Raw genomic sequence first — 20,217 nt, 5'->3', positions numbered from 1 at the left:
CTTACACCAACTTCTTGTCAATTCTTTCTTTCATTCTTCTGGTTTGAAAATGGGATCCTAATACTTGTAACTTGTCATTGGTTTTCTTAAAAGAAAGAGAGGTTTTTTCTTTTCTTTTTTCTTTTTTTGATGAAATAGAAGGTCAAAGTATCAATCACCCAAAAGGAAAAGGAAAGAGAGGGTAATCCACCCAACGTTTGTGTCATATTTTTAAAATTGAAAAAAAACAATAATTACATGCTGTAGTCTAGTTTCCAACTATAACCAAGATCTTGTCTAGTTGCACTTAATGTGATGTATCCTTGTAACCATTGAAAGTGATTTAGAAAACCATCAAAGCAGCTGGCAAGGTAGTTGACGTAGCACAAGATGGAGGTAAAAAATGGGGAAGATCGTGTATGTGTATGTACATTTAGGATTGCAAATGAGTTGTGCTATTCATGAACTGGAGCTTGAACTGAGCTCGAATAATTTTTTGAATCGAGCTCGAATAGCAAAATACTTGATTCAAAAGTTCGTAAGCCTATTCAAAAAAAAAAAATAAAATATATATATATATATATATAATATTATTATTTTTATTTGTAATATATATATTAATAAATAAAATTTGAATTTGAATTTTAGTATGGTTCGATTGATATTTGAGCCTACTCGAATCAATCTCGAATTTTATTTATTTTTTATCTAATTAAATTTGAATTTAAAATATTAAATCTTAATTGATCTTAAATAAAATTTTAATTTTTAATATTTTGAACCAATCAAATTTGAACTTCTAATTATTCAACTTGACTCGGCCTATTTTATGCTGTGCGGTGGTCGGCTAAAGAAGCCATCCAAAAAGTAAGGACGGGGTTGTTGGCAAGCCGAAGATGCCAAGGAGAATATCAAGGACGGCGCCGCAGCTGTCAAGCATGCATGAATAAAATTAAGTTCATAGTTTTCAATGATAATTGCATCCTGCCAGAGTATACTTTAGAGTTTTTTTAATTTTCTTGTGAGCACCATTATAGGTACCAAATATTCTGGGAAATTTCCAGCCATGAGGCATCTTTTTTATGTTTCCACTATGAATCATTGGAATAGCTGCTGTAATACAAACGGACTTCTATAAATCAATCAAATGTGTATGTATGGATCTCATGTTGCTTATTTAAATTTCTTTCTTCCTAGCCTTATCATATTGCTAAAATTAGAGGATTTTCCAGTACTTGCTACCTGATATATTGAGCTAACAAATTTTAAAGCGGCCCAAGTAGAACGCGGACCCGAGTCATTAGTACCGATAGTGACTCAACTCGGCTAAGACTTGATCCCAAACTATCTGGGTTCTCTTGGTTTAGGACTATATTTTTGGAAAGATAATTCAGAATTGGAGGCAGTTCCTTGTATTTCTTACATCATATTTGGTATTTGTATTTGACTATAAACTAAATGCATTTTTTGTTATTCAAACATGGACTTAATCCAGTCCTTCATATAAAAGGCCGAGTATGATACAAAATTCAGACCCCTAACTTTATCAAAACTGGATCACGTTTTGCAAAAACATGGACTCTACTTGATTTGATGGCATCACTAGCCTAGCATTGGTTTCATGCCATTTGCATGGATACAAGCAAATTACTACTAACATACATTGCTAAAAAATATGGATCTATAGAGTTGGAATCCTCTACGTTGCATGTTTGCACTGCATAAAAATGTATCATCTTGAATAGCTACCACATCATCTATATTGGAGATGGACAATTGTCGTTGATTTTTTGTGCATGCCATTTTTGGCATTGAGTATAATTGCTTGAATTCTTGAGACAAATATTAGCTGTTCATCTCTAAGATAGACGATGTGGCAGCTATATAAGACTATATAGCTTTTTGTGGAGCAAAACGTATATTGCAAAGGATCCAAATCGAAATCTATAAACATTTACATGATCGTTATTCTCCAGTGTATTAAGAACAATATATTTAGTCCCCTATGCTAGAGAGGATGCCATAGAAGGAAGGTAGATGGCACTCAAATATTAGGGCCAAAATGCTCTGATAAGATTAACTCTTGGTATTATTATTTGAATATTTATTGCTATGGTGTAAAATCTATCCTTTGTCTCCATTAGATGAACTGATCAACTCTTTTCTCACTGTACACACACGCAGTCGCTTAATTAAGTGATTACTATAAAGTAAGAGCATATAATATATTTAAAAAAAAAAAAGAATTGTGATCAAATTTGCTGCAAATGATCATTGGTTGACAGGGTCATAGCCGCCCATGAAATACATATTCTTAGATAAATCATGTAAACTACATGCATCGTATATGTCGAGATTTTTACAAATTCACGTCCCATTTGTTACGCAGATCATGCAGCTCGAGTGCAAGAGGAAAATAATCTCTATCAAACATTAGTCTCTATCAGTCCAGGTTTTATTTTGAATGTATCCTAGTACCATCTTAGACAAATATTCTTTTTGGAATATTAATCTCTATCAAACAAAGTATATAACAGATGATAAGAGCGCATCTGAACACCAAAAGATTCACAAATGCAAACTTAGACGATAATCACCATTCCACCCATAAATATCATACCAAACAAACAAATTAAAAAGCTAGTTTCAGAGCTGAGAAAGAAAGAAAAAGGGAAAGCTCCATTTCTTTCTGTACCATTTTTTTTCCTTCTTTCTTTTCCTTTGATCTTTTTGCGTCTCGGTTCACTTACCACCACCTCGAGACTCATGCATGCAGCCAGCGCAGCAGCAACAGCAGCGGCCGAAGATTTTGTTTCCACACGAGTCGAACGCCGTCCGACCACCAAGAGATCCACGCCACGTATCGTCTCGGAACGGTGTGGTGCCCCGCGGACTCTCCTCCTTTCTCACATCTGGAGCCACCGAGCCAACTGTGTCGGGTTGACGACTCCCGGAATGTGGACCCCTCCCATCTTCACCAAGTGCGACACCTCCACGTACGCCCTCTGCGGCTTGGCCCGCTCCGGCTCGTCCCGGACAGCCGGTCGAACCGTCTCCAGGCTTTTCTCCGGTTCGGACCGGGCCGGCTCCCACCGCTGGCCGAAGAGGGTCCCTTTGGTGAGGAACTCGTGGGCCAGGTAACCGGCTAGAAGCTGGTTGCTGGACGGAGCCGGGTGAGCCGCCGCCAAGGAGTTCGGCTCGGCTTTTGGTGGCATCTGGGTCCGATGGGAGTCGGACCAGTCCCGGTCCTTCCGCTTCCTGGACGCCCCAAGTGGCGATACGGGAGACGCGTGGCTCCACATCCGAGCCAAAGCACTTTTACGAGGAACGGCCAAAGAGAAATCAATCAAGCAATAAAAAAAAAAAAGGAAAAACAAAAAAACGACAAAGACCAAAACAAACGGGATGAGGGTGTCAAAAGACGAAATGCTCAGGGGTAAAATCGTAAAAAGGCAAGGACAGGAGCAACCACTTGGCAGAAAGTTAAGAGGATGATCGGAATCCGCCACCCGCCGTTACGACGGAAGACGGACGGAGCTCACCGCCGGAGACCGGAGAGGGGAAGGGGAAAAGAGAGAGGAGAAAGGGAGGGAGGGAGGCAGAGGAGAAGAGGGGCAGAGATTTGAGAGGAGGGGATTTCCTGAGAAAGAGGTGAAGCCATATATTTATATAGTGAGGGAGATTAGTAATGTCCCTATTGTTTAGGACAATATCTAGATTGCCATCCAACTTTTGTCGAATTGACGAAAATAACCTTAAGTCTTTACCGAATTTATTTTTGCAACTGTTGGGACGCGCTGTCCCTCGACGCTATTCCATGACTTCTTTTTCTTACGGATAAATGATATTGGTAACTAGTTTTTGCGAATATAAAAAAGTGCACTGCAATCAATAATTTAAAACTTCCATGCTTACCAAATACCAATGAACATTGCGCGTGGCTTTATGGCTTTAGCCAGTTGATGTGATTGGTAGTCCGCATGTTAGGTGATCTATTCATATATGTGCCTCCATGTCATGTCATGCATGACCCCCATTAGCTAGTGTACATCTTTTGCTGGCCACAAAGAATTCCCCTTGGATAATGGCCGGGTATTCTGGTCATTTTGTTTTTGTTCGCCGATGTGGATCTATTAGGTGAATAGTATCCGTCTGATGGACTGATGGACATTGGACGCTCGCTGGTGGTGGGTCCGGGTGGCATCACTTGAAACGATGGGAGAGGGCAGTTTCGTAATTAATGGCAGGACATCGGGCTGCTTTGGTATCTAGAAAATTCCAGCGACTGGAGGTAGCGACGGCGATGAGTAGCCTCTTAATTTGGAGTGGGGGACCAACGACCGCAACGGGTAATGGATCAAATTACTCAGGGGTAAAATGGTCATTCGAACTCGATGGACGGATGGCCGCGCGTGTGGAACGGGGAGGAGAATCTGGAGGGCGGTGGGCTGGGGTACACCGGAACGTGATGGCGGTCCAAAGCTAGTGTGTGATTGCGCCACGTGCGGAGACCACGGTCCTCGTGTCGCACGATGTCGGGTGGGAACGAAGGCTGGGGGAGAAACGCGATTCGTCCTTGGGGTCCTTGGGGTACGGTGTAAGCTCCCCTCTCGGCTCGCTTCCTCGTATTGGCCCTCTTTTGTAAACTGACTAAAACGCCCCTAAATATTAAAGAATAATTTATGACCTGGTAGGTCGAGTGAGTGTTCCTGGGGTCCAACCAAATTATCCCGGCCGGTCATTGGAGTGTGGGGCCCACTTTTTTTGGCAGTTGACACGTGCCGGTTTTGATCCAGTGCAGCCAACCGTGACATCAGATGTGATAATTTTAACCAGTCCATTGAATATTTGATCTAACTCAATTTAAATAAAATAAATTTTATTCAACCTAATTAGAATATGAGATAGATAAAAATTTTAAAAAATATCCGAGATAGTGTCGGATTGGACACATATATCATACGAACTAATTTGATATAATTTTAATTTATTTTTTTTCAAAATTATAATTATTTTATAATATTTATATAATAAATTTGTTATCCAATCCCATTTGATCTTTTTTATCTATCCAATTCGATCAAATATATATTTTTATTTGATCCGATATGAAATGAATCTGATTATAAAATTTTAAATTATAAGATAGATATAAATATTGATCGATCCGATCTATACCTGATTCATTACCATCTCTATATATAATATGAAATATGTATGCCGTTTTCTTGCAATTACCTTGAGCAACAAGAGGAGGTGTAATTTATTAAAAATATTTTAAAAAAGTTAATGGACAAAGATTTTACAAAAGGTAAATACCATGGACCATAAGACCTTGGATGGCGAAACGTAATTTACCTATCAACTAGAAAATGATTGTAAAAGTCTTGCTAAAAATGGTCCCATATTCGAAGAAATGATAAATTAGATCTTTTGGGAAATTTCTTATATTAGTGATGTGAAAATGCATGGAAAAATCTTGAAGTAGGGATTTGCGGAGAGTGGAGCCGGCATTAGTTGTATCACAAACAATGGTGGTAATTAGTTATGAGATAAGATTTTATCTTTTTATTTAGAAGGATGAAAATTTTAATTTAACAAAGCAACCAATCCAACAACCACTGGCAATGCACATCGTAAATAAATCGGCTTCATAATCAAAGTAAGTTTTTTAACTTTATTTTATTGTCGTTTCAGAATAATTATAACTGGCAACAAAAAATAATGTGTTCTTCTGCATGAAACATGTTCATTAGATTCAAGGTCCCCTTGACGCCTTTGTGCATGACGATCCTATCACTTGGAAAAAGAAAATAAAATAATCTTTATTAAGAGAATAGTGCAGGCATTAATTGCATCATAATCAATGGTGATAATTAGTTATCAGATGAGGTTTCATCTTTTCATTTAGAAGGATAAATTTTTAATTTTAACAAAGCAAGCAATCCGATAGCCACAAGCAATAGACATAAATAACGTGGCTTCATTATGAAGCTAAGTCTTTTAACTTTATTTTATTGTCGTTTTAGAATAATATAATCGGCAGCAAAAACTTATGTGTTCTTCTGCATGAAAAATGTTCATCAGATTCACAGTCCCATTGGCAACTTTGTGCAGGACGATCTTGTCACTTCGTAAAGGAAAATAAAATAATCTTTATCTTTATTACGGATCCAAGTTTTTTGTTAACAGGGAAGTGTTTTAATGCAACCATTTTTTTGGGAGAAGGACCATCTTCTTTCCAAGAAGAAGAATAGAGAGAACACATTTGGTGGACATGGTGACAACAACAACGGTGAAAATGTTGGAAGAGTTTGGACCAATTGAAGAATTTTGGCAGCCCTCCCTTAAAAGTTCCGTGGAGAATCATCCTTCTGTGGGTCTTGGGTTGTAATTAGTCTCTTTCAGGATAATTAGTCTGCAGTACACTATGATATTGTTTACAATGCTACTTGAAATTCATGCACCATATACCATAGTCCTCAGCACGAATCTTAAAACATAATGCAAATGGAACAGGAGTGTAGCGAACCGAAATGATGCCCATTTTTGTGCTGCATGCCATCAGAAATTGACAACACCAATATGATAAGGTGCGTTCTCTAATTAGAGAGATTATGATACCGATGTATAATTAATATACGGGAAGAAAAAAAAAAGCAATTCAAATTGTTGATGATATGTTCTCACTCCAAGATAAGCCTTAACTTCAGTCAATAGAATCAAGTTTATGGCTCACCACAACAGCAAAATTCTCTTTTTCCAGCAAACACGAGTGACATTATCAGAAAGCATATTCTAGATGATATGAAGGTGGTTTATAGCATAAAGTGGCTTCCACGAAATTTCACATGGATGGAACAACAGGCAAGCGTGTGAGATTGCATCAGCCTACACTATTTATTGTTCGGAGAAAGCTAATCCTTATTGTGTTGCCCATGCTCATCTATGAAGGAACTATAAGATAAAATAAAATCAAAAATTTGCCACTTTTTTTTTTTGAAAAAATGATGGTCTCCTTGTATTTATTAAAAAAAAAAAAAAAAAAAGAAACCGTAAGGACACATAGCTAAAGTCTAGAATCCAAATTTTTAGTATTTTTGTGTTTGATCTGAAACTGAATCATACTGTTTATATTTTTTAGCATGATGAGTCAGGTACTCAAGAAAAGCAACTGTGGAAGTAAGAGGTGGCAACAAAAATAATCAAGAGTTTTCAAATCCTGCAATCTATGTAATAATTACGATAGGACAACAAAATGCATATTAGAACTTTGATATCCTGCTAAATGATGAAAGTTCTTTTCCAATTAGATCACAAAAGGTTCGTTGGATTCCAATCATGATATGCAGGGAATACATGATTAAACTCACATGCCACAGGGTAGAGAACAGTGGGTTTACTGCCACATTCCAATTTATCTTTCAATCACCAAGCTATCAACATATAGCATTCAAGGGCATTAGAAACCACAATTATGGGAGAAATACTTTGGTAGCATATCTTATTATATCCATAGCAGAGATGTACACTATCATATTCATACCAAGGCAATTCTCCTGAACACCTTTCAATGTTATTACATATTCCATAGCAGAGATGTACACCATCATACCTGTAATTGCTTTGCTTTGTCTCGTTTCCAGCTTTTCAGCTTCCCTTTTGTAACCCCCCAAAAAATAAAGAAGAAAAATACCTTTATTCTATGTTATTTTTCGAGGAACAGTTGAAGACTTTAACCCTGTGCCAACATTAGGAATCTACTTTGTTATGATTCTTATACCTTTTTTCTTCATCTTGTTGAGCAAACATGATTCTGATACTCTAAAACAGGAAAAGCATGCAAAAATTCTTTATCCAACCTGATCTTTTTCTTGGCCCTACAAACTGAATCTCCAACCAGGCCCTCATGGGATTCTGTGGAGCCTAGCTAAAATAGCAAATCCATTCATGTCTGTCTGAGTATCTAAGGTTTAACAGGTGCAGGTTTGGACATAAGGAATCCCTCAGTATTTGGTAAAACAAAATAGTTATGGGGACAAGTTTAGGCCATGATCAGCAGGCACCTGAACCTACAGTGTTAGTTTTGGTGACCCACAACCAAACTCAGACAAGTTCATCGCAGATTATCCATCTCCATTACTTTATATATCCGATCCAACATCTCATATGCTTGTTCAGACTTGGTACTCAATCTTCCACTAGCTAAGAACTCATGAACCTCACCTTCGACCTCAATCAAGCTACACCCTGGGTTCTTCTTAATTCCAAACCTCTCCATCATCCCCCTCATCCTTACCGCATCATCCCACTGATCAATTGATGCATATATGTTTGACACTAGCATGTATGCCCCACTGTCCCTCGGCTCCAACTTCACAATCTCTCTACCCAACTCTTGTTCGTAGATCAGACCCTGTTGGCCATGTATCCTTAGCCCTCCAAGCAACGCACCCCACACGAACACATCCGGTTTCATTGGCATTGACTTGATGAGCTCCCGAGCTTCTTTTATATAGTTTCCTCTGCTTAGAAGATCGACCATGCAAGTATAATGCTCTATCATAGGGATAAGTCCATAAACTTGATGCATTTGATAAAAAAGTTCTCGTCCTTTGACTACCATTCCTGCATGAGAACAAGCGCTTAGGATGGCTATGAACGTAATAGCATTGGGTTTAATTTTAAACCTCTCCATTTCTTCAAATGCTTCTAATGCTTCATGGGCATGCCCATGTATGGCTAACCCATGAATCATTGAAGTCCATGAGCAGGCTTCTCTTTTCTCTAATTTATCAAACACCGATATTGCCCCCTGTAGCATCCCACACTTAGAGTACATGTCTATAAGAGATGAACCAAGCAAGTCATCCACCTCAATTCCTTGCCTATCTATATAGCCATGAATCCATATCCCTTGCTCTAGAGCCCCAAGGTGTGCACAGCATGACAAAACACTCACCAAAATAGATTGCTTAGGTCTTGGTCCCTCGACTAACATGTATTTGAACATGTTGAGAGCATCGACAAATCGACTACTCTGCGCAAAACCTGAAATGATTGCACTCCATGTAGCAACATTCTTCTTTGGTGCACGACTAAACAGCCCCCTTGCAACTGCCACAGAGCCGGATCTCGCATGAGCACCGACCATCGTGTTCCATGACACAATATCTCTCTCAGGCATATCCTCGAACAATATAGAAGCATCATCCATGCATCCAAACTTCACATACCCCCCGATCAGTGCATTATATGTGCCAACATTTTTAGCAGGCATCTCCTCAAACAACACGCGAGCCGATTCTAAATTCCCACACTTGACGTAACCCCCGATCATTGAATTCCATAGAACCACATCTCTGTCTGGAATTCCATCGAACAAGTGACGAGCGGTCTCGACCTCGTCAAACTCCGAGTACATCCTGACCAATCCACTCTGGATGTAGGGGTCGATGGAAAACCCGAGCCGCAGAATTCTTGCATGGATGGCTTTGCCGGTGCTCACCGCCGACAGAAGCGAGCAAGCTTTGAGGAGAAAAGGGAAGGTGAAGTTGTCCGAGGCCAAACTCTCTCGATTCATTCGTATATAAAGGAGGAACGCGTGGTCTGTTAGGCGGCCATTGACGAGGCCTTGTATCATAGAGTTGTAGGCGAAAGAGTTGGGATTGGGTAAATGGGCGAACAGCAAAGAGGCGATACGCAAGTCGCCGTGGGGAGAGGTGGCCGAGAAGGAGATGAGCGCGGCGAGAGAGGAAGCGTGGTTGGAGGCGTGGGATTGGATGATTTGCGTGAGGAGTTGTTTGAGATGGGAGATGGAGTTGCAGTCTCTGGAAAGCTGATATATCCTTCTCCAGAAGAACGCTGACATAGAGAACGCGGAGTGGCTAAGGACATGTGGCACCAACTCACTCCTAGGTTTGCTAATGTGATCTCAAGGAGGACCAGTTTTGAGAGAGAGATGAATCTATCTAATAATTTTACCTTTAGAATGCATTTGCTAGCCGGCAATCTATACAGATTGCTGGTAATTTAAAAAAATCTCAACAGATTACTATATTTGGTATATTTTTTTGATGATAATCTAGATTGTCAACGCAATCCAAATTATCTCCCAGAAGGTAATCTGAATTATCTAAAGAAAAGTGTTTATCCAGATTATCAAATATTTGATAATCTGAAATAAAATATTTGGACGAAACCATCATCCTTCGTCATCCTCCTCCTCGATGGAGCCCACCATGTTCTCCTGGTAAAGAAACTCTTCACTGCACACCTTCTCCACCTCCTTGTCGTGATCGTAGACCAGCACCTCCGTCGTCCCCTCTCTGCTAACGGACCTCGCCAACACTGCTGCCTATAGTGAAGATGGCCATGGCCCTCCCCGACGCCTTCGAGTGGTAGCCTGGGGGCCTATCGATGAAGACGACGTCCCAGGCGAGGCGGTAGAGATGGTTGGGGAGGTCGGAGAGCGTGAGGAGGCAATTGAAGAATAGGAGGTCCTGGACGGGGCGGCAGCACCCGCAGGGCTCGTCTCCTCGGGGCGGACGGCAGCGAGAAGGGCGGAGGTCAGAGACACAGGTGGAGAAGGTGGTAGCATAGACATCGAGGCCCAGGAAGCTGGGGCGCTGGTCCTCAAAGTGGGAGGTGCGAAGGTCGCTGTGGTCAATGAAGATGATGAGGCCATCGTGGTTGAGGGCGAGCTAGAGGGAGGACTCGTGGTCAAGGCCGAAGATGAGGAGGTTGCAGGGGGTGCGGCGGCATGGAGGTCGGGGTCGGCCATGTAGCTGGGGGTGGAGGAGGATGCAGCGTAGAAAAGGAGCACGGGTGGATGAGGGCGGCAATGGAGGCGGCCATGGGGGCACGGTGTGTGGGTTCACCAGGGGGCCAGAGGGCGGTGCGGGAGGATGGGAGGAGGCGCGGACAGTCAGAGGGCGGTGTCCGAGGCACGACGGATAGGTGCCGCGAGAGGGGGGGCAGGGGGAGAGGGTGTCGGGGTGTGACGTGCGGGAGAAGGAGAAGAAAGGAGAAAAAAATTAAAAAATAAAAATAAAAGTAATAAAAATAATAATAAATATTAAAATAATTTTTATCATTAAAAAAAATAAATAAATAGTTTAAAATACTAAACTAATAATTTGATTTAAGAGTATTTTGAGAATTTGTTGTTACATTATCAGTAATCTAATTGTCATATCAAACATGTCAATTAAGATTCTTAGTAATTTTACTACAATATTATCTGCGTATACCCAGCACAGTAATCAATATTACTGACAATCTATCCAAATTGTAGGTAATCTAGATTACCAAATAATCTAAATTTAGATTATCTGGTAATACACCAAACACAATCTTAGGATGAAATAATTTGAATCTATCTAGGATGATTTCATGATAGATCCATGGCGGACCCAATCCATCCATTAATTTTTTACGGTCTACGGTGCATGCTGTAGTGGGGATATGGGGCAGGATATCTCTACCCAACAACCATGGAATAGCTTTGTTGGATAAGTGTGAAAAATAAATTATTCAGATAATTTTATTTCAATGAATTGGCTAAATTGAATTATCATGTAGAAAGAAAGAACTTATTTGCCCTTAGTTTTGATTTTGTCTCTATTCACCTTTTAAACACTCCTAGGAGTGAGAAAAAAAAAAATGAGGCAAATTTGTTCTTGTCATAATCAAAATTCAAATTATTGATGCATTCACTTATTTTCTCTACTTTTCAATGAATTCATTAGAAAAGATCTTATCCCACGAATTAGACTATTCCTTCAGTAGTAGAGGTCATAGCCCTTCAGAAGTCATCCCTTCTACAAATTATAGCTTTAGAAAACAATGAGGGTCAAAGCCCTTCAATGTTTCTTTGCGAACATCAATCACCATCAATGGATTGAATATTTAGATTAAATCTTATTTTTAATGCTGTACTTCTAGGTTTGTCCCCTAGTCACTGCTGAGAATGCTATATAGTCTTGTATAGCAGTCAAGATTGATGCAATACATGAGAGTAGTTTGATTTTAAGTTTTTTTTATAATAGAATAAAAAGCAAAAATTTTGGGAAAAAAATTAAAAAAAATACAATCTTATGCATAAAGATACTTTCAAGCCCAATCCATTCAAATATTTACTTTTTGATCATCTTGGTTTCCACTGTGGGAGCCATAGAATAGATGTTGTTTCATGCTCGACTTTATATGTGCAAGCCCTGCAATTTGATCAGCTACTCCGGCATGTGATATAAGAGAGACTACGTACACCTCTCATGTACAAAGAAACTGCACATAATGAATAAAAGTATCGTAGTACTTTTTTTTTCAATTACAATAAATGATGATGATCACAATTGTGGTCATCTGGCCCTTTTCAACCGGAAATAAATGTCATTTGCTTGGTACTTCAATTGAGGACCATCGCTTCTGGTTATTCGAAGGTTTACATACATTTTTCCCCTACATCAAAGACTCATTCCCTATTTATTTCCTCATAAATTCTATTCCTGGGTTGGAAAGGTGATGTATTGATGATAGATTGACAGCATTAGAAAAATAATAGATAGTAATTGAAAAATTAATTTTTGACAAGGAAACGTAAAGTTGTTGATAATTTTGATAATTAAATATAACTTATAAAAATTAATATAATAGGATATGTTTGATGGGAAAGCATTCATTATTAGAAATAAAGAGTTTTTTTGTGCGTGCAGCAATAGTGCTCTAAAAGTATTTTCAATTTTAGTTCAAAATTATTGGTCAAGTGTTTGAATTTCCTGCACTTCAATCTTGACACCACAATTCTACGTTATTATGGATAGCTATCATGTCATCTATTTTAAAATCTGAAAACTCTAGTATACCTTAAAAATATATTTAAATACTTATTAGTGCAATATATGATGCATTACAGAGATAAAAGAACGCTGTGTATTTTCTAAATGGATAATTTGGCAGCTATCCACCGTGACATCATATTTTACGATACAAAAATTGCACTGCAAAAAATTCCGATCCAATTGGTGCATCAATACCGTTCTCCAGCATTGGTTGCAACAAGATGGCCAACAAGTTCAATGATGTTAATTATCGATGCTTTCTTTAGCTTTTTTTTTTTTTCAATCATAAAATGTAAATTCGCACAGCTTCAGTCTCGACAAACAGCCAAAACATCATAAATCGATCAAACAAAAATCATGCCCAGTTGGTCGCATTTAATACTTTTGCAATTATCCGTCGCTAGTACTTGGGAGATGTTCACACGTGCTTGGTTACAAAGAGTAAGATACCGCGGTGATTTGTTACTGTGAAGTTCTTGGGATAGAAACTGAAATCAAGTAAGATTGTTAGCCAGTTAGACATTGAAGAGATTGAATTTACCGCCCAAAATGGGGTATTTTATATAAATGCTCCGAAACATCACTACATATGACATTACTGGTTAACGAATTATTATATTATTAGAAACATACTATTTTTCCCCGAAAAAAGGTAAGAAAGGAGAAAGAGACGACATAATAGCTACTTAATAACGATAAAGTGGCCAAATTAAGATGGCCATGCAACGTACGAACGGTCCGCTTTAATGTGCTCCTCCAATGACCCCTCCACCAAAGCCTCCGCCACCTCCAAATCCTCCTCCGATCCCGCCACCCTTCCCAAAGCCGCCACCCTTGCCAAAGCCTCCACCAACACCACCGCCACCGCCGAAACCTCCACCACCACCGCCTCCTCCTCCTCCACCTATTCCCCCACCTTTGCCGAATCCTCCACCAGCGCCACCTCCCTCACCGAAACCATGTCCACCGCCCTCACCCCCTCCAAGTCCACCACCTCCACAACCTCCTTCGCCACCGCCAGCACCACCGCCGAGTCCACCACCTTCACCACCGCCAAGTCCACCACCCTTTCCGATTCCACCACCTATCCCACCACCTTTTCCAAAACCACCACCGGCACCACCGCCAAGTCCACCGCCCTTTCCGATTCCGCCACCTAGACCACCACCTTTTCCATAACCACCACCAGCACCACCGCCAAGTCCACCTCCCTTTCCAATCCCGCCACCTAAACCACCACCTTTTCCAAACCCACCACCAGCACCACCACCAAGTCCACCACCCTTTCCAATCCCGCCACCGAAACCGCCACCTTTTCCAAACCCACCACCTGCACCTCCGCCGGCACCACCACCAGCACCGCCACCGCCGCCAAATCCACCTCCCCCACCAAACCCACCACCTTCACCACCGCCAAGCCCACCACCCTTTCCAAATCCACCACCTACACCGCCGCCCTTACCGAACCCAAGCTTCCCACGCTTTTTCTTCCACAAAAACTTCTCCTCTCCATCACCACTCGCCAATTCCCTCCCCAGTGCACTCACCACCAGGCCACTCAAACAGAGCAGCACCACCAAGAACACCGCCCACCTACTCCCTCTACCCATATTCTTACGATTTGTTGCTTGCTACCCAATTGCGTCTGGCCAAACCGGAGGCCTCGAGCCCTCCTCTTATAGGCCGGGGCACACTAAATGAACCCAACGGTGCGTGGCTCCCTCGTTGAGGTCAAGGACCGAGCGTATTGAAGGCCACGCGTTTTAGTGGTTGGCCATGAGAGGGACGCCAAGGTTGCGACCAGCTTGATTTAATGAGGGGTAGAGGGGCAGAAGGCACTTCGAAGCTTTTTGAAGCCCTTTGCAGGTTGGCATCGATCGCATCCACTGGTGTACGAGCCAGCTCACATGCTCCCCACATGGCTCATAAATCCGGCATCTCTTTGTTTAGGTCGTCGCCTTCGCTTGGCATGGTCCTCGTGGTAAAGTAAGTGGCCTTTTGTATTTTAGAAAACATTGAGTAGGTGGTTTTTAATGTGGGCATACACTCTAATGTGATATATGACAAAGTGGGAGAAAGAAGGTCATCATCTCACATCCTAATCGTATCACAAAACCATTGAATACTTAAGGGATCTTGCGGGGGGGAAAAAAAAATCATCATTATAAAAAGGAGTCGTCATGAAAGCAGCAAAAAGAAATTTCATAAATGAATCCTTTATTTTCCTGTCACACTCAGCGATCAATTTGCACCCATATTCCTTCATCCATTCATTAATCCTGTTCCATTGCAAACAAGCACATCAACTTAATTAAATATTTGCTATGCATGAATTAGCATTACAACTTTAGATATATTTTATGGACATTAATATTGCTTGTAGAATTAATGAATTTCATGTTAACCTTAGCTTTCACGTACATCAACCGATCGTCACATCACAGTATCCTCTACCATAATAGACGAGCATCATCGCAATTGTTGATCAAGTCTCCGGGCTGATGCAACGTTAGATTGTATTGGTGTGAAATAGATGATCATGACACTAATTTAATTTCTATCATGACTACATTAATGGTATTTTCAATAAACTGCCCCAAAAAAGAAAGGCATGGTGTTGTACATTATTTCAAGGGGATTCTGTTAATTCCTAGGATATCACATGGCGGATGTATCAATTAAGTAGAAGGTCATTATGTACAATATTCTAGATTATATCTTCATGCATTTACTCATTGCTCTTATTCCAAACGAGCAGATACCTATCTAGTTTGTATTTCTCAGGCATATATAGTTTACTCAGGGAATTCAAAATGATGTGCTATTGCTCCTTGGCAATCAAGATTTAAATTATAATTACCAACTCTAACCATCCATTATCTTGATCATGCGCTTGCCCAACGATGTCCCAGATAATTTGGACTTACTTGATTAGGTGCCTATATATCTAATTACATCCAATGTCATGTTAAATAAAAGTGAAAATAATGGAATGGACGACGTTACCCATGGATAACCCTAGAAAAACAAGGTAATTAAGCAAGCACCAAATTTATTGTGGTTGGGCTACTATATATGGGTGAAGGCCATGCGCCTTGGAGGCTGGCCCCATTACGATTAACCGACCCTCTTTATCTTAGTTCCTTTTTGTTGCCTTGTAGCTTATCTAGAGCTAGTCGAACCCATTCATGCCCTGCCCAGAAGTAATATATAATATAACAAAAGTAATTAATAAAAAGTCAAATAGGATGGGCGATGACGACATGAGCAGTGTTGCAAACACGTACACAATTACAGTGGAAGGGTAAATAAGCGGGAGAAAGGTTCTACCAAAAAGAGGAAGGGAACGGGAGTCAGAGTGGCGGACTCGTTGAACGCAAGAATGATTTCAATGATAATAGCAATATTTATGATGGAAAAATGTTAAATAGGAAAAATAATTTACCAAATGAACAAAAATTATTTACAGTCATCACACCCCTCCTGGCTAATTAGCTTTAATGAAGTGGGGGCATTCGGTGCGCGGACGCAACAATGAATTCAATGATAAACGTAGGCCATGTTTACGATTTTATCAGCTAAATCAAAGGATGAAAAATAATTATTACCCTTGTAACTTTTCTGGTTAGATTTTAAAAAGGGAAGAGCGGGGAGTTGGATTCAATTTATGATCCAATCATGAAGAATGACCAAGATAAATTTGATGAAGGAAACACACGCACGCATGCACGCACGCGCGCGCACACGCACGGGGGCACACACACACACACAAAAAAAAAAAAAAACCGCCTTAATGAAACCCCTAAAAAGAAGAACTTGAAAAAGTTAAAATGCCTTTTTCTTACTCGTGCATTTTGGCCTTTCTAATTACTTGGAACTCATCTTCTTTTTTGGTCAAGATCAGTATAAAAAAACCACGGTATTTACTTAAAACACCCAAAGATACACCAGTTAGATCCTCTAGATGAAATCCCCCTTCACCTTCTAAAGAAGCATCCTCATAGTTCTAATTTAGAACTAATTTAGAAGTTATATCTGTGCAAGACTTGGCCTTTTGCAGATGAGCTTTACTGAGAATTTAAGGGCAACGAATAAGCTCAAACTGCAATATAAACAAGGGTTAATTACGTCGAGGCTTCAATGATGGACTACACGGATTGTCATGGCACTTGGAGATTGGAACAGTAGAAAAAAAAAACACTATAAGAAACTTACAACCCTGAGAATTAATTACATTGTGGGATTAAAGCCCAGAAGCAAAGTGATTAAGCCCGGTCTGGGCCTAGACCCAGACAAAGCATTGGGTCAGTGGGTCAGCGGTCTAACCGTCGGATCAATGGTTGAACCAACAGATCAATGCACAAACAGAGGAGGAGGAGGCGGAGAGGGGAGGGAGCCGACCGGAGGTGGAGAAGGCGGAGGGAGGAGATCCCATGCGAAAAAGGAGGAGGAGGTGGAGGAGAGGGGAGCCAAGCGGAGGAGGAGGTAGAAGGAGGATGTTTTGGATGGCGGAGAAGGAGGCGGAGGAAGGATGTCCGATCGGACAGTGGAGGAGGAGGAGGTGGAGGGTGGAGGGGGTCGAGCAAAGGAAGATCTCGGACGGCGGCGAGGCAGAGGGAGAAGGGAGTCGAGTGGAGGGAGGAGATCACGGATGGAGGAAGAGAAGGCGGAGGGGCTGATCCTGGCCCTATTCATCGGAGATTTGCAAAAAAAAAAAAAAGGTTTGCGATTATTCACTGGAGAAGGAGGCTCCGATCGTCTTCATCGGCTCATCCTCAGTCCCCATCAGTCAACACCATCGGTTGCTCGGTCCTTCTCCTTTGCTGCCGCCGCTGTCGATTTCGTCACCAAGGAAGGGGAAGACGAAGAAGTCGGATGGGCTGACAGAGTCTTCAATCTTGAACTCGAAAAGTCGAAAAGATGGATCGATAATAAGTAAAAAATTTGATTAAATAATTTTAGCTCAATCGGATTAGATCGGAACAAATGATTCATGATCTAATCAACCGATTTAAATAAATTTAATTAGATTTTATATATAAATGAATCAATTAGATAAATGATCCGATTTCATAATCGGATCATCGGATTTTGGTCCGATCGACCGGACCGGATAGGGTTTAATAACTATGCTCAGAAGTGTGCGGAATGAGCAAGTACGATGCGTGCTCCAACTCTCACAGGGATTTGAGAGCAGCAGTAAAATATATGTTAATTGGATACGTGCTGTTGTCATGTAAAGAAGCTTCCAAACGATTTACTCTGTGCTCCCAAAGAACATGGGCGGATGACATTAACCATCCCTTCCTAACAAAGTGGCTACTCATGCAGCAAAGGCGACAGAATGGCGCCCGTGTGAGGCTGCAGTACTCCTTATTCTTTAAATCAGTATGGCAGTGTCATGAATGCAGCATGTGGTTGTGCAGTGGTTGGTTTTGCAGCTGGTAGCTTGAGCTGCTAATTTAATGGATGTCCCTGAAGTCTTTGGCGGCATCACACGGACCACAAGACGAGCGACCGTGTGGAGTGGAGTGCAAATTAACAAGACGTGATTTCCCCTTATACTTATCCTAAGATTCATGTTTTTTTAGAACTTTGTCAAAAGATAAAAGTTTTTAGGAAGAGAAAATATAACGGGAAGATGAGTACTTTGCTTCGAGGACTATGAATAATTCTGATGGGGCCCGCTGAATAATTCCCTTGGTTCTTGTAAACTGCACTATTTTATCCCAAATGCAGCAGGATTGATTCATGGGGTCTTTGGTCCAACCCATGGCCCACTTGGCATGCAGTGCCGCCAATGTAGGTGGCGATCAGGCAACTCCGACTCGCATCTTATTTGCTTCAAAGGCTTCGAGTATAGGTCGGGTTATTTATTACATTGGCCGTAAGATCATTGCACTTGGACAGTGCTTGAGCTCCAAGAGTTGACATATCTGTTTTTTTTTTTTTTTTTTTTAAATTCCCCTATCCATTTGTTGCACCTCCAGAGTACCTTTATAAGCTACATCAACATGAAAGCAGATAGTGCATTTTTTTTATATATGCGATGCCCTTTTTATTCGAAGTAGGACAAAAATGAAAAAGAAGTTTTTTTAACCTTTTCAGCAGAAGTGATTGCTCTGCCCAGTAAATCACAGCATGCACGCCTTCTTCTTCTTCTCCTTCTTCTTCTTTGGGGCTGATTGGAGGGGATTACAAATAAATAAGTCTTATTGATTGCATTTGCAATAATCAAAAAATTTGACATAGAAGGAAAGTATTGATCAAATCATAAGACTAAGATAGTAGGTGTAGATAGAAGCTTTGAATCTTTGTATAGAGCCGATCGGTCAGAATATGTAGATCCAGATGTGCATGGTTTGAAGAGGCTTTGTCATGGAGCCGAACAATGGTGATCGTGTGATAAGGGCTAGCATATATTTTAAATTAAATCGATAACGCGTCTCTCAATTGAATGGATTATAAATTTTAGTTTCAATATTAAAATATTATTTTAAATTTAAAATTTTTTTTTAATTCTCGATCTCTATCGATCATATGTACTTATATCTAATATGTATATAGTTATAAATAACTATATATACACGAATATAAGTATATGGAGAGACAACATAATTGTTTACAAAGATAATAAAATCGTGTCCAATAATTGCTATAAGTGTACGTACTATGTAAGTGTGTACAGTTCTTATATAAATATGTACAGTACTAAAAATTAAATGATAATGGTCAGGGCATCATGTATTAAATCTGACAAAAAAAAAAATCAGGTATTAAATTCAATCAATCAAATTTTAATTGGTTATCCTCTCCACTTGAATTCAATAGAAGTGTCCCCATTGTATTTTTTTTCTCAAAAAGTTTTTTTTAACAAAAAAACCTTAACCGATGGAGGTACCAAGTTTCATTCTCATGTACTCTCAAAAGCCCATGCATGTACACACCATGGCTTTGTTCATGAATTCCTTACCATTTAAAGATGATATATTCTAGATTCTATTGCTAATTATCCCAATAACAAGATTTTTCTCTCCAATTTTCTCGTTTGGTGTTGGCCTCACCCTTTCCTCAAGCCCTCTTCTCTTTTCCTGTTTTCCACGTTCATGTACTTTAAACAAACATGTGTATTTGTAGCGCTCTAATGATTCTTTACGCTTATTATCATCCAATAATCTAGTGAGATTTCAAGTGACACTTGCATAGTTTAATATCCAGCAAATGTTTTTTTGAAAAATTAGAGTATTTAAATTAAACGTGAATAGATATATTTATATAAGTTTAAAATTAAATATTATAAAATTGGATAGAAAGATCCGCCTAAGAATCCATGAAGTAGATCCTGCATGGTAACAAGCATTTATCTTAGAAAATAAAATGAAACAAGGCATGTCAT

At 40.1% G+C, this 20,217-nt stretch overlaps 3 protein-coding genes and 1 pseudogene across 4 annotated transcripts; all 4 read right to left on the bottom strand.

Annotated features, from left to right (window-relative positions):
* Positions 1-2,546: 2,546 nt before the first annotated feature.
* On the bottom strand, positions 2,547-3,614 carry LOC109505730 (uncharacterized). 2 transcript variants are annotated; one of them, XM_073255350.1, is made up of 2 exons: positions 3,449-3,614; positions 2,547-3,294 (listed from the first exon to the last, which is right to left on the bottom strand). In XM_073255350.1, the coding sequence occupies exon 2, from the start codon at positions 3,279-3,281 to the stop codon at positions 2,886-2,888; it is 396 nt and encodes a 131-aa protein (XP_073111451.1). In that variant the 5' UTR covers positions 3,282-3,294; positions 3,449-3,614; the 3' UTR covers positions 2,547-2,885. The 2 variants fall into 2 exon arrangements, with proteins under 2 accessions (XP_073111451.1, XP_019705418.2); XM_019849859.3 differs by having other exon boundaries at positions 3,452-3,614.
* A 4,481-nt stretch (positions 3,615-8,095) lies between these two features.
* Positions 8,096-9,850, bottom strand: LOC105044258 (pentatricopeptide repeat-containing protein At3g29230-like). Its single transcript, XM_010922079.4, has one exon. It carries the CDS (start codon positions 9,848-9,850, stop codon positions 8,096-8,098), a length of 1,755 nt encoding a protein of 584 aa, XP_010920381.2.
* Positions 9,851-10,183: 333 nt separating this feature from the next.
* LOC114914121 (protein IRREGULAR XYLEM 15-like) lies at positions 10,184-10,837 on the bottom strand (annotated as a pseudogene).
* Positions 10,838-13,357: 2,520 nt separating this feature from the next.
* LOC114914095 (uncharacterized) lies at positions 13,358-14,558 on the bottom strand. The gene has a single exon (XM_029264278.2). It carries the CDS (start codon positions 14,429-14,431, stop codon positions 13,565-13,567), a length of 867 nt encoding a protein of 288 aa, XP_029120111.2. The 5' UTR covers positions 14,432-14,558; the 3' UTR covers positions 13,358-13,564.
* Between the last annotated feature and the right edge of the window lie 5,659 nt (positions 14,559-20,217).

Source organism: Elaeis guineensis, chromosome 4 (genome assembly GCF_000442705.2).
Source record: "Elaeis guineensis isolate ETL-2024a chromosome 4, EG11, whole genome shotgun sequence".
Taxonomy (NCBI): Eukaryota; Viridiplantae; Streptophyta; class Magnoliopsida; order Arecales; family Arecaceae; genus Elaeis; species Elaeis guineensis.
This window is presented reverse-complemented; position numbering and strand designations above follow the sequence as displayed.